Below are 16084 nucleotides of genomic sequence, written 5' to 3'. Positions count from 1 at the left end.
TATATATATATATATATATATATATATATATATATATATATATATATATATATATACTCAGTAATCGCCTGTGTATCCGGATTATAGTAGCCAAGGCCCTGGCGGATATGCGAAATATCCGGATATGTGGAATTTCCACTCCCAACCCCTTATAAATTAAGAAAAAAACATGTACATAACCCAAATGGGTTAGAAAATAATGAATGAAAGCACATTAAATGATTGTGTATACAATAATGACTTCCTGGAGCATGATAGAATGATAACATATAAGATACCTTCTTCTCTAGAAAATGTGAGGGTTGGGAAGGTGCCATCAGTAGCATCATGGCAATCTGCTGTTTCACTGCTGAATTGGACACTATCTGAGTCATTATTAGTGTGTTGAAGTAAGATAATGATAATGAAGTATTTATTGTTTGTCTGGTACAGCTTTCTACCTTTGTCTCAATGTGATTTTTTGTAGTAGTGTTATTGTGAGAGCTATGTGATATAAAGCTGTGATGATGAAGGCAGTAAGAAAAAAAAGTGTTTGAAAAGATCGTAACAGTCTTATGATATAGAGAGAGATGGTGGAGAAACCTAACAGTGAGGTATGGAGTGAGGCAGGGTCTTGGAGGGGGAGATAACACAAATGACGAAGGGGAGAGGGGAGGCCAGAATTGAAAGTCCAGCTATCTCACAACACTACATTTGTTTGTTTGTTTCTAGATGTCTTCTCTTCTAGATGTTTCTCATTCTAATTCTCGTCAACTTATACCTGTCAGGCAAAAATTAGAGAGCTAAATGTCACACCTCCCTACTTGACTCCTGGCCACGTACTGTGTAGGGCGTGAGTCAGGCTATGACACAATCACACAAGACATTTAAAAATGGCTTCCTGATGGGAAGGGTATTCAATTATCAAAAAATAAACTATACCATCTGGTAATTTAGGGTCTAAAGATTTTTGGAAATACAATAGTAATCCCAAAATCTTAAATTCCACAAAATTAAATAAATAAATCCTGCATCTCCCTAAAGTCTGAGTTTAATTATTTTTGGGGGTGGGGAATTCGTATAAGTCAGATATACGAATATATACAGCAATCGCCCGCGTATCTGGATTATAGCAACCAAGGCCCTGGCGGATACATGAAATACCCAGATACACAGAATTTCCTCTCTCAACCCCTTATAAATTGAGAAAATAACATGTACATAACCCAAATGGGTAAGAAAACAATAAACGAAAGCACATTAAATGTATAATCTGGAACAAAAAATGGTGCATAACAGTACAAGGGGTGGTGGGATGTACACCCAACAGTAAAGGCGGCGTCACACTATTACTTTTCCATCAACTTTCTGGGTCGCATTTGTCAACTGTAAACAAACATGGCTGCCCCTTCATTCCCAGCCAGCTGCTGCTATTTTTTTGTTGCTATTTTTGGCCTTTAATGCTCTTTGTGAGAAACTTCAGACAGCTTTGTCCACTCATAAACGACAGAGCAGCTCATCTTGGCCATTTGCTACTTGGAAGTTCTGCCTTGGAGTGTCTCACAGAGAAATATAAACAAACAACTGTACCACTTTTTGCTGCTAGGCTGGAACAATATATATATATATATATATATATATATATATATATATATATATATATATATATATATATATATATATATATACACACACACACACACACACACACAGATTGATAGAATTTTTAGAGAAACATATAATTTGCTGAGGAATATTGGAGTAGCATTTCACTACATGGACAAAGAAATGATGAAGAAATTGATAAATACTATAATAAGACCTAGATTGGAATATGCAGGAGTAGTGTGGACCCCTCATAAAAAGAAACGCATAAGAAAATTGGAGAGGGTACAAAAAATGGCTACAAGAATGGTCCCAGAACTTGAAGGGATGACATATGAGGAGAGACTAAAGGCTATGGATCTACCAACCTTGGAACAAAGAAGGGAGAGAGGAGACCTGATACAAGTCTATAAATTGATTAACGGAATGGACCAAGTGGATAATGAGAAACTGATCTTGAGAGAAGAATATAACATCCGAAGCACAAGATCGCATAGTAAAAAGCTGAGAAAGGGAAGATGTCTGAGAGATATTAAAAAATATAGTTTCCCGCAGAGATGTATTGAGACGTGGAACAGTTTAGATGAAGTAGTGTCTGCAACGAGTGTGCACACTTTTAAAGTAAGATTGGATAAGTGTAGATATGGAGACGGGGCCACACGAGCATAAAGCCCAGGCCCTGTAAAACTACAACTAGGTAAATACAACTAGGTAAATACACATACACACACGAGACGCGGTAGAGGAAGGACGCAATACCGTCGCTCCCGAGAATCAGCTGATCTTCACTACCTTTGTTTTGGGTTTACAGTGGCCTGGGCAATAAGTGTGGACTCATTTTTTTTTCATGAATACAGTGTTAAATAATAATGAGTGAGTAAGAGATTCCATCTAAATGCAGGTATGTGACAGGGGAAAGAATGAAAGCTGATGATGACAATGTTTGTGAGGGAGAAAGAGAATTTGAAGGCTTTGATACGGCGCAAACTTCACTATTTGAGAGTCTTGACTATCGAACGTAAATTAGATAAATTGATAAAGGAGAGTATGGGAATGAAAGAGAATGAAGAACAGGATAAAGAGCTCCAGAAATTGAAAGAAAGGATAAAAAGAGTGGAAGAAAACGAAACTAGGCTAAGAACCGAAAATGAAGAATTAAAAGAGGAAGTAGCGAACTATAAGAAATTGATGGAAGAAGGACTCGGTAAAGCCGAGAAAGAAAAAGAGAAGCTAAGAGATCTAGTTAACAAAGAAGAAGAAAGAGCACAAGACGTGATTAAAAAAGAAGTACAAGCATGGAGAATCCAAGATAAGAAAGACAAGGAATCATTTCGAGAAGTATTTCAAGAACAGTTAAAAGGAAGAGATGAAAATATGACTAGCAAAATGATAGGAGTCCTCAAGAAAAAAGAAAATTTAGTAAGAGAAATTGTGGAAAAAAAGAAGAGTGTAATTATTTTTGGACTGAAAGAAAAAAATGTTAAATATAGACCAAGAAGGAAAAGACGAAATGAAATCAGTAAAGACCTACTAAAACATCTGAATGACGAGGATAGACAGAACTTAGAAGAAGAAGTAGAAGGAATCCATAGAATGGGACCATATCAAGAAGGAACAGTGAGACCAATTAAGATATTACTAAAATCACAAGCAGCAGCAGAAGAAGTACTATATAGAAAACGAAACTCAGAGAAACAGAAGGTTGCAAAGATATATATATAAAGAAAAATAGAAACGAGGAGGAAAGGAAGAGACACAATGAACTGGTGGCAGAAGCAAGAGAAAAAATAATGAAAGGTCAGAGGAGGAGAAGAAGGCATTTTTGGAGAATTATAGGAGACAGGATAAGGAAATGGTATATAAAAGAGAAAGAAGAGAAAAAATGGAGCAAGTTTAACTAAAATGATAAGAACAAGAAATTAAAAATGATGTATACAAACATAGATGGGATTTTATCTAGTAAATTAGAATTAAGAGATTACATAAAGAAAGAAGAACCAGATATTGTATGCCTGGTGGAAACAAAGTTAAATGAGGCAATAAAAATAGACATAGATAAAAGGTATAATATATGGAGGAGAGACAGAGTGGGTAAAGGAGGAGGAGGAGTCATGATGATGTTAAGGAAGGAGATAGTGGTAAATCAAGTGGAGTTTGGGGAAGGAAAATCAGAAATACTGTATGTTAAGATGCATATTAACAAAAAGGAGTTAACAATCATTGGAACATATGTGTTACCAAAAACAAACTCATGGACTAACCAAGAATATAGAGACATGATAGATGACACAATAAGGAGTCTTACAAGAATCATTAAGGAAAGGAGAAAAGTGATATTGGTAGATTTCAACTGTAAGGAGGTAGACTGGGAAAATTATGAAAGTGGTATGGGGGAAGATGCCTGGGGAGATAGATTCCTGAACCTAATGATAGATAATTTGATGGTCCAAAGAGTAAAGGAAAACACAAGATTCAGAGGAAACGATGAGCCGGCAAGATTAGACCTAGTTTTTACAAGGGATATACCAATTAACGATGATATAAGATACAAGTGCCCATTGGGAAAGAGTGACCATGTAATATTAGAAATGGATATAGAAGAAGGAAAGGAAGATAGAGATGAATCATACAAAGGAGACCGATTAAATTACAGAAAGGCTGATATTGAGAATCTCAAGAACTATTTTAAAACATAAACTGGGAGGAGATGGAAAACTCATTAACGGTTCAAGAGAAATATAACTTATTTTTGATAATATACAAAACTGGGGTCAGGGAATATGTTCCGAAATATAATCCTAAAGAAGAAGGAAAGAAAGATTGGTTTAATGCAAGATGTGCTAGGGCAAAGGAGAAACGAGATGGAGCATGGAAAAGGTGGAAGAAACAGAAATCCAGAAAATAAGGAAAACTTCAAAACAGCAAGAAATGAATATGCTAAGGTGAGAAAGGAAGAAGAAAAGAACTATGAAAAGGACATTGTCGAAAAATGTAAGGAACAACCAAAATTGTTCTACAGATTCATAAATGGAAAAATAAGACAAAAAGAAACAATAGAAAGGTTAAAAGGAGAAAACGGAATGGTGGAAGACCCAAAAGTATGGCAGAACTGTTAAATAGTAAATTTCATGAGGTCTTTACTAAGGAATCCAAATTTGAAAGACCACAGGGTAATAGAGACTGTCCATATGAAAGAGATTAAAGTAACCAAGCTTGAAATAAAAAGTTGATGACGGAATTGGATGAGGAAAAGGCAATGGGACGGATGAAGTCTCAGGCAGAATACTGAAAGAATGTAGGGAAGAACTAGCAAGTCCAATATACAACATCATAAAATGCTCAATAGAAAATGGAACAGTGCCAGTGGAGTGGAAAAGAGCTGAGGTGGTTCCCATATATAAGAGCGGAAGGAAGGAAGAACCTTTAAATTACAGACCGGTATCACTAACTAGTGTAATATGCAAGATGTGTGAAAAAGTAATAAAGAAGCAATGGATTGAGTTTCTTGAAGACAACAAAATATTATCAAATAGCCAATTTGGTTTTAGAAAAGGTCGGTCATGTGTGACAAATTTATTGAGTTTCTACTCTAGAATAGTTGATAAAGTACAAGAGAGAGAGGGATGGGTTGACTGTATTTATTTAGATCTAAAAAAGGCTTTTGATAAAGTGCCACATGAAAGATTACTATGGAAGTTAGAGGAGAAGGGTGGCTTAAAAGGAAGCACATTGAGATGGATGAAGAATTACTTAAGGGGGAGAGAAATAAGGACGATAGTTAAAGATATGAAGTCCAAGTGGAGAACAGTAGACAGCGGAGTGCCACAGGGGTCAGTATTGGCACCAATACTTTTTCTCGTATATATAAATGACATGCCAAAGGGAGTGAACAGCTACATAAATCTGTTTGCGGACGATGCGAAACTGTGCAGAGTCATTAAACAAAAAGAGGATTGTGAAATACTACAGGAAGACTTAAACAAGATCTGGAAATGGAGTAAAAAATGGGAGATGGAATTCAATGTGGACAAAAGCCATGTCATGGAAATGGGAAAAAGTGAAAGACATAACATAACATATAACATAACATAAATAATAGGATAACAAAGGGCCACCAGGGCCCATCTAGGTTATCCTGTATCAGTCGCACAGCGACCTCGTCATCAGTACTTAAAGATACACTTACAAGTACACAATACATTATATACTAATTCTAAATATTTGGCCCATTAACAGGGCTAAGTCCTGCAGCGAAATCCTCTACAATTTGTGGTCCCCATACATGGGGATCATGTCTTATTTAACTATAGTAAATTTCTTATAAAAATTATCATGCAGTGCTATACATAATTATAAATCTAATGAATTTAAGTGCTTATCTAATCTGTTTTTAAACATTGTCAAACTAGTGCTATTTACAACCGTCTCTGGCAATGCATTCCAAAAGTCTACCACTCTATGACTAAAGAAATATTTTCTTATATCTAACCTGCAGCCTTGCTTTCTAATCTTCCTGCCATGATTTTTAGTCCTATTTCCCTCCTCTAAGGTAAAGAAAGATCTCACATCTATGTAGTTTGTATCTGAGAACATTTTAAATAACTCTATCATATCCCTCTTATACATCTCCTCTCAAATGAAAACATGTTTAATTCCTTTAATCTATCTCTATACTCCAGGCGCTTTAATGCTGGTATCATCCTAGTTGCTCTTCTCTGAACTGCTTCTAACATGTTGATATCCTGCCTATAGTGGGGTGACCAGGCCTGTATGCAATACTCTAAATGGGGCCTAACATAGGAATTATATAAGCTACGCACCACTTCCTTACTTTTATAACTAACATTTCTATTTATAAAACCCAGGATCCTATTTGCCCTATTTCTTGCTTCTAAACATTGCTTTGAAAATTTCATAGTCCTGTCTATCACTACTCCTAAATCCTTTCCTTCCTCTACTGCCTCTAGCCAACATCCCTCCATCTCATAGTTAAAGTTTGTGTTGTCTTTACCTAAATGCATAACCTGACACTTATCAGAATTAAACTCCATCTGCCACCTGTCTGCCCATGCTATCAGCCTGTCCAGGTCTCGTTGTATTCTGTAATTGTCCTTTTCACCCTGTACTGCACATGCTATCTTAGTATCATCTGCAAACTTTGATACTTTGCTACTAATTCCTATATCTAAATCGTTAATGTACACCAAGAAAAGAAGACGACCAGTGGGAATCTATAAGATGGGAGATGGAGTAGAACTAGAAAAAGTAAAAAAGGAAGAGGACTTGGGAGTGACAATGGAAGAAAATAATCAACCAGTAAGCCATATTGATAGAATTTTCAGAGAGACGTATAATTTGCTAAGGAATATTGGAGTAGCATTTCACTATATGGACAAGGAAATGATGAAGAAATTAATAAGTACTAAAATAAGAACTAGATTGGAATATGCAGGAGTTGTGTGGACTCCCCATAAAAAGAAACACATAAGAAAATTAGAGAGACTACTAAAAATAAGAAAATTAGAGAGACTACTAAAAATGGCTACAAGAATGGTTCTAGAATTTAAAGGGATGGCATATGAGGAGAGACTAAAGGCAATGGATCTACCAACCTTGGAGCAGAGAAGAGAGAGAGGGGATCTGATACAAGTTTATAAATTGATTAATGGAATGGATGAAGTGGATAATGAGAAACTGATCCTGAGAGAAGAATATGACTTTAGAAGCACAAGATTGCATAGTAAGAAACTAAGGAAGGGATGATGTCTGAGAGATGTTAAAAATTTAGTTTCCATAAAGATGTGTTGAGACTTGGAACAGTTTGAGTGAGGAAGTGGTGTCAGCAAAGAGTGTACATAGTTTTAAAGAAAAATTGGATAAGTGTAGATATGGAGCGGGACCACACGAGCATAAAGCCCAGGCCCTGTAAAACTACAACTAGGTAAATACAAATAGGTAAATACACACACACACACACACACACACACATATATATATATATATATATATATATATATATATATATATATATATATATATATATATATATATACAGTAAGGTCTCGGTTTACGTCAGAGTTTCGTTCTTGAAACATGACGTAAGTCGATTTTGTACGTAACTCGAGTTTCCGTACATTTTAAAGCATATTATGGAGTTTTCAACCAATCATTGTTTATGGTCATTCAGGTAAGTTAAAGGTTATATTGTTATATTATTTACAACTATGTAGGAATATGAAACACAAGCTTGTTTTTGTTGTTGATTAGGGCCACGAACGCGAAGGACTGCAGGTTGCAGAGAGGGGGTGGACGCCTGAGGCCGCCAGATGGGTGGGCAATTCGAATGTTGTGACGCTCAGGGTGGACAGCTGGGAGCGTAGTGCAGTGCGGTGGGAGTAGAAGCGTGGGCAGCGGGGCAGGAAATGCAATAGGAAAGCGCAATAGGGATCAGCAGACAGGCGCAGACGGTGGAAGTCAGCTGCGAGTGTCGTGTGGCCCAGGCGAAGGCTCTGGAGTTGTTATTGTTGTGATGGGTGTGCGAGCCCTCAAGGCCGTCAAACTCCCCGTTGTCATGGTAACGGGCTTCCCATTTTCTTCTTCCCTCCCTCACACACAGCTACTGCCTCCCTTCTCATGTCTTTTAATTATGTCCTCTTTTTCTTGTAGCGTAATGGTTTTCCTTTTCTTAGCATCACTGGTGTCACTAAGAAGTTTTCTCTTTGGTGCCATTGAGCAAGATACTAAGAACTTGATTCAGTAAACACAGAAGTAGGATAACACTCTTGCCAGGGGCAACGGTGTGGTGGAACTGAGGCAGGGTGTTATTGTATTCAAGCGTGAGGTGAGCGGTGTGGCGGGCAACCACCAACAATAACAATAAATCTCGCACTTTATGATTTATAAATTTTCAATTTTTTTAATCTTAAATTGCCTTATAGTGGACTGACGTAACTACGAGTTTGACGTAACTCGAGACCGACGTAACCCGGGACTTTACTGTATATATATATATATATATATATATATATATATATATATATATATATATATATATATATATATATATATACAAATACATTTACATCTACTTATGAAGATGATATTAAGTTGAGATTATAGCATCATTCCAATTAGCAAGAAAATAAGTTTCATTATAAAAGTTTTGGTTAGAAATCATAAATCTTAATTTGACTAAAAATTGACTCTAGAAGAAAATGGTGTGTTCTGTCTGGCTCAAGACAATGGAAAGAATTGATGGAACAGTAAAAAAACAATGAAAATTGTTGAAGACGACGGAAGAAGTGCTAGTGTGATGCTGCCTTAAATGCTGTTACCTAGCGAAATCGAGGGATCGCTCGCGCGGTAGGTTTGAATATGCTTGGGGGCAGCTCCGGATAGTGGCGATCCGGATATGCGGCGATTACTGTATATATATATATATATATATATATATATATATATATATATATATATATATATATATATATATATATATATATATATATATATATATATATATATATATATATATATATATATATATATATATATATATATATATATACTTACTTATACAGGCAATCCCCGCTTAACGAATGGGTTACGTTCCTAAAAAAACGTTCACTAAGTTAATTTTTGTTAAGCGAACCAATTATAACAAGTTTGACCCCTGAATTGAACTTCCATTGAGAGTAAACCGATGTATCGGTACATCTCTAAATTTTACGTGTTTTTGTTAATATGTGACCGAAAAAATATTATAATTAATTAAATTTGCCCAATCGGTTTGTTTATACACAATTTGGACCACATCCCGCATTCCCCCTATTATCTATTTTCATATGAGAATTACAAGTTTGATTTATGCGAATTTTCAAATACTTGATGCCTCTTGGAACACATCTATCGTGTAAATCGAGTTACCTGTATATACAGGCAACCCCCGCTTAACGAACGGGTTACATTCCTAAAAACCATTCATTGCGTCAATTTTCATTAAGCGAACCAATTATAACAACTTTGACTCCTGACGAACTTCCATTGAGAGTAAAGAAAGCGAGAGTGCATCATAGTACAGTAAAAGGTTTAATGAAAGTAAAAATTATGAAATTAAACATTTAATCAGTTTAATTTAAGACCAAGTCATTATAATGTACACTAATGTATATATATAGGTAACTTTATAATGATGATGATCTTAAATTTATGAAGGGAGGGAGAGTGGAGCGGGAAAGACACTAACCGGCAACCTGTGGAATGTAAACAAAGGACGCATCATTGTAACGCATACAAAACTTATGTACCACATTTCCACAATGTTTTCCATTTTATCCATTGCAGTGTCACGAGTTCAGGTGGTTCTTTTAGCTTGTAAGGAAGATACGGTCTCACCAACCTTCTTAATAGAGTCTGCTGACTTGAAAATAGTAGAGACAGTAGATGGAGTCAAGATGGTAGCGAGCAATGCTATTAATTTTCTGGCCTCTCTCGTGTCTGTGAATAATATCCAGCTTCACTTTGAGAGTAAGAGACTTCCTGGTCTTCTTAGCATCGCTAGGCGACATTGCAGGGCTGGTTGCAGAGCGTTTTGGTGGCTTGTTTAGTGAGGGAAGACGAGCTGCTGCTGAACACTTATTGTTTTGAGCTGAGATTGGGAAAGCCTGTTGTCTTGCATGATATGGCGGGGGCTTTCAAACTTGGAAAAAATTACCTGGATAAAATTTTGTTAAAGCGAGTTTGGTGTTCGTTAAATGAGCAGATGGTTGTAAAAGGAAATGATTGTTGTAGCGAAATTTTGTTGTGTGAACCTTCGTTAAGTGAGGGTTGCCTGTATATATATATATATATATATATATATATATATATATATATATATATATATATATATATATATATATATATATATATATATATATATATATATATATATATATATATATATATATATATATATATATATATATATATATATATATATATACTCGTCTTACCTCATGATATTTCACCCTCTGAATTGAAGGAAAGATAGGGAAGGACATCACACTCCATTGTGATGGCTGAACATTTCATATGATTGGAAACAATATTTTTAGTAGTAACTCATGTCTTTTTCCGCTGTGTACGGATGTACCTACTTACCAGTGATAATGTTTGGCAACATTACTTATCTGAATCATCTTTCTTTCCCCTTGAATGCCACATACAGGATGCTTTTTATACAATCAACACTATTGTTTTCTATCACAGTCAGATCTATTAATCATTATTTTTTCTTCATATACAGTATTTCACAATGCCCTTGAATACTGCACCAGAGGTTGGAGTCCTGCATGAAATTTAATATTCTTATCATTTCTTTTCTTTTTAGTTTTCAATAAAGTGTATTTCTCTTGTTTTTGTCTTTATAAAAAGCTTTTTGTCTCATCAATTCCTCTCCTCTGATTGACTGTCTTCTGCCTCTTTCTCACCACTGCAGTGTTGTGTCTTCTAGTGCTATTTTCATACCAATTGCTCTTCTGATCTTGCTAACTGCATGCCTCGCTTCCTCCCACAGCCTCAGTGCACAAGACTTTCTCCTTCCTCTCACCTCTAATCTGTCCACCTCTCTAGTGAAAGAGTTAATAACCCCTCTCAATCATTCATATTTTTTTCTGGTAAACTCTGGAACTCCCTATATTATTCTATATTTCCATCTTCCTATGACTTCACCTCATTTAGGAGGAAAGTTTCATGACATTTATCCCTTTCCTTTGGCTAACTCTCTTGGACCTGCACGAGGACGCATTCCAAGTGGATTTCTTTTTTTATATATAGTCTTTCTTTTACCCTTGGCCAGCTTTCTTATCTTACATAAAATAAAAAAAGACTGACTGTTCCCTAGTATTGTTAGGCATAAAGAGAAATGTTCAGTGAGGTCATACTAGTTTTATTGATAAATTCACAGCATCCACCTGATCAAATAATGAAGACCTCACTGGGAGTTATTATCAATTTGACAGGTGTCAGTTGTTTCCTTCTGCTAGACAACTCACATCTGGGGCATCTCTTTGAGGTAACTATGCCAACAGGAATGGTACTCGTACATGGTACATAAACTGAAGTATGGACAACCAAGAATATCTGATAAAGATATTGAATATTTTTGCAGTTCATTTTCTTGTATCCCAACAAAGTCTATCCATACTGCTTCTATTCAATTGTGAATATTAAGATCAATAATTTACAGGTTTTTTTTAAGAATGTTACACTTTATGTACATAAAGTTCAATTATTGCATGCAATCAAACTGGATGGTAAACCAAAACTAAAAAGATTTGTAGCTGACATTCTTGAAGAAGATCCAAATGGCTGTCTTCCTCAACCATGTTTGCTCCAGTGATGATGTAATGCCCCATTGTTTTTTAAATTTTTTTTAGTTACCCCCAATAGTTGATTTTTTAAGCTCGCAATGGGGATAAGAAATCAGGGGTGTGTTAACAGGAAGTGAAGTACTGTCATTGTGTCTAAGTGAGCATTATTATTTTAGGTATTTGTTTCAAGAGTTTTGTTTTATAATATTTGTTAATTGGAGTACTCAGAGAACATTCTTATGTGCCTCATCCATTGTATTGCCTCAGCCTGTGCCGCCAGACGTGAGAATTCAACTCCGACAGGTGCAGTCTTATAAAACTGTGTTGGCGTCGGTGGCTATAATTTATGAGGTATTTTAAGCCACGTTGATAAGCCCCCAGTTCACTTACCATTCCAGCCAATATTCCTATATTTTGTAAACTCACGGTTCAGTATATTTATTTGTTGTTTAAAGTCAACCCGTGCACAAATAATGTCCCAATACTAGAGGGTAGTATACGATAATTCATCAACCCTTGTGGTTAATTTGAGGTTTTGCCAATATATTTCTTGTAAGGTTTATGTTACATAAGGATATATTCTACAAAATGAAATGTGATATTACAATCAGGTGCGTGGTGTAAGGGAGTTGAGAAAATTGAATAGAGAAATAACGTTTGGGTTTGTAACTCTGTTCCCTCCTTGCCGTGGAGGCAAGACACGAAGGCCTCGGCCATTGTGTTTGGTGCCTGGCATTGGCAGGTAGGTGTGTAAGAACTCTGAAGGAATCTCATGTCATATTTAGTGAATATATAGAGACTGTGGTGTTCATCTCCATTAGACCATATTCCTAGTGGTGGTGTAATGCAAGTGTTGCCCCATATAGTATTATAGTTTAGATATGAGAACTAACATTGTGTTTGGTGCCTGGCATTGGCAGGCATTGGCAGGGAGCACGTGGTTCAGATTATGTCGAGTGTCTGGGAAGCCATGCTCATTTCTATTTCTTTTGTGTCATTCCTAGCCATTAGGGAGTAATTATCCAAGGTATCAGCGGGTGAATATTCCATCCATGTTAATTCAAAGTGATTTTAGAGAAATTTCTCTAGACAATCGAGTGTTGAAAATTTTGGATTGGCTGTGAGAGGAAATAAAAAGTGCCACTCATTCAAAATTTCTGTTTTGGATTGATAGTTCATTTATTATCATTGTAGCAATAAAATTACCATTGTCAGTACTGCATCTCAATAACACCACCCATCCCTCTGGTCAGAATGAGGAAGGCAGAACAATCCCCTCAAATGAATTTTTTTTTTTGTATTTTTTTTTGTGTCAATGACCAGTGTAGGTCTTGCCTCATCCATTAGAGCTGACTGAAAGCGGTTGTTACATGAGGCAGTATTTTGTGTGCCTGAAAAGATTAAGAGACATAATACAAGAATTTGAGAAAGTGAAAATTTTTTTGTTATAAGGGAAATTAAATGTTATAGTCCAGTCAGGCCAAAGGTTAATGTGTGGTGCAGATTGTTATGTAACAAAGTTATTAGATATTCTGTTTATTATATTTTATATAAGATAATACCAGCAGATACCTTGGTATTCTGAGAGAATAAATTCTATTACAACTAGATGAGCTAGAGCCAAATGTTATCTTTTGGTATGACCTCTTCATTTGGGAATAAATATCTGAATTTTTTAATAAAAATTTTTGTGATTGCTGGAGAAGAATTAGCTTGATTTCTAGGCTTCTTCACTTCTGGGATATAAAAGTTTTTTCAAAAATATGTAAAACATGCTGTGTATTGCACCAAAGTAATGAATATAAATTACTTTTAAACAAATGATAACTGTTACTATGGAGACCCTTGGTAAAGATATGCTAAGAAAGATGAGATCAGATATTGCATAGTGTTTAGAGTTTGTGCAATGAATGAAGTATAAGTAGAAAATTACTATTAAGTTCCATAAAAACTACCATTCACCTGATATTCTGTAAGTATTTCACAAATATCTAATCAGTTTTAATTTCAGTTTTTTTTTCTAATTGCCTAAAGAATTTGAGGAGATATTGTATGAAATATACATATGTTCATGTGATTATATTGTATGTGTACATTAAACACTCTTTCTCTCACTAGATATCAAGAGGTTTTGCAGATAAAGATAGGGAAACAAAATGTGCTCGGAATGTCAACATAATTGAGGTACGTATGTATTTTCTTATTCTTGCCAAGATCATTTACTTAAGGGTATGCTGTGATTGAGATTTGAAAAATTCATTAGAAAATAAGTTACAGGATTTTTTCTTGAAATTTTCAGAATATTATAAGCTCTTGGTTGTCTTTGATGTGTATGAATATGGATATGATAGAATAATGATGTCATGTATGGAGTTGCATTCAGAATGTCATACTGGCCTTATTTTTAGATTTTTTAAAATGTGCTTTGGCATGGACATACTTGAAAGATGCCAAAAGAAACATAGAGAATGCTTTTTAAAAAATTTCTCCATATGTCATAAGATATGATTTTTTAAAGTTTTTTGCATTTCATGACCTCATCAAAACCACATGAAAAGCAGTTATTTTGCCTCATTAAAAACTTTCTATTCACTTTAGGGAAAAACTGGTCTGACAAAATGTTACCCCAGTCCCTGTTAATAAGTACACCAAGTTTCAAGGCAGCATGTATGATGGTTGATTTTATAGTTTTTTATGTCTCAAAAAAATCATGTTTTGGGATACAGGTCTTTAATCCTTAAAGTACGGGGGATTAATATACTTTCCGTCTGTTACAGCGGGGAAAAATTACACCTGTCAAAAATGCTAGAAATATTTTTTCCTTATAAAAACATTTCTTTGTGTTATTCTGAGTACAACGATGTAGTTTTCAACATGTTTTGACCTCTGAGAGCAAAGTTATTGCATATCAAATAATTCTCACCGAACCCATGGCACAATACTGTGGTATTTCATTAGTAATTCACTATCACTCTCTGCCACGGAGTCCAGGTTATCCTCATGGCATGAGCGTATATGAATACTAAGATATGATATCCATTATAGCAGGCAATAGAGGAGTGGAAACAAATTCAGTATCGATGTGAAAGACAACACGCCAAACTAAAAAGGTCACAAAAAGAAGAAGAAGCGGCCAAGTCGCCGGAGTTTCCGCTGTCTGTGGCCGATCTCATCATATCTGCTTTGTTTTTTGGTATTCCATGTAAGATTTCACTTTATGCATTACAAAACAATCCTTTCTTGGGGGCAAGGCTTGTAAAAAGCTAATAGAAATATATATACTGTATTTTTTTTTTTCTAACCCATGTGGTATGTTGGGGAACAGCCCAGAATGCATCCCCCATATTTCCATTATTTCCTATGGGAAAATTACATCTGCTTAACGAATTTTTGCTCTACGAACAGCTTTGACACCCCCTATCCTGTTTGTTAAGCGGAGTACAGTAATACTCCGCTTAACGAACAGGATAGGGTATGTCAAAGCTGTTCGTAGAGCGGAAATTCGTTAAGCTGACGTAATTATCCCATAGGAAATAATAGAAATAGGGAGGATGTGTTCTGGGCTGGTCCCCAACATACCATATGGATTAAAAAAAAGTATATATATATATATATATATATATATATATATATATATATATATATATATATATATATATATATATATATATATGCAGGTTTTGTTAAAGTCTACAGCGGTAACTGCATTGTTGATTTTATAGGAAGTCTTTTCAATACTTCTTGCTAGCTTGCTTCTTGCTTGAAGCGCTGTTGTCGGCGGGTGGCAGTTGTTTTTTAGTACGAGACTGGACGTGCGCTTGGACTTGTAATAGATTATGAGTTTGATTTGAAAGTTGGGATCCACGGTCTTGACGTTGTTATGGATTATTTTCTTAAGTGCTCATCAGCCTACAGCATGGAAGAAAGAGCACTTAAGAAAATAATCCATAACAATGTCAAGACCGTGGATCCCAACTTTCAAATCAAACTCATAATCTATTACAAGTCCAAGCGCACGTCCAGCCTCGTACTAAAAAAACAACTGCCACCCGCCGACAACAGCGCTTCAAGAGGTGAATGTGGTGTACCAATACACATGCAACCATGGTGACTGCAGTCGCCGACCCTCTACGTATATTGGCTCCACTATC

General features: G+C 35.6%; 1 protein-coding gene across 1 annotated transcript in view; it reads left to right on the top strand.

Annotated features, from left to right (window-relative positions):
- Nucleotides 1–16084, top strand: part of LOC123513297 — a 42122-nt gene that overhangs the window by 13183 nt on the left and 12855 nt on the right. Inside the window, exon 2 of the mRNA XM_045270382.1 lies at nucleotides 14052–14117. Within this exon, the coding sequence (XP_045126317.1) occupies nucleotides 14052–14117 (66 nt within the window). The remainder of the gene's footprint in view (nucleotides 1–14051; nucleotides 14118–16084) is intronic.

This window comes from Portunus trituberculatus, chromosome 35 (assembly GCF_017591435.1).
Source record: "Portunus trituberculatus isolate SZX2019 chromosome 35, ASM1759143v1, whole genome shotgun sequence".
Taxonomy (NCBI): domain Eukaryota; kingdom Metazoa; phylum Arthropoda; class Malacostraca; order Decapoda; family Portunidae; genus Portunus; species Portunus trituberculatus.
This window is presented reverse-complemented; position numbering and strand designations above follow the sequence as displayed.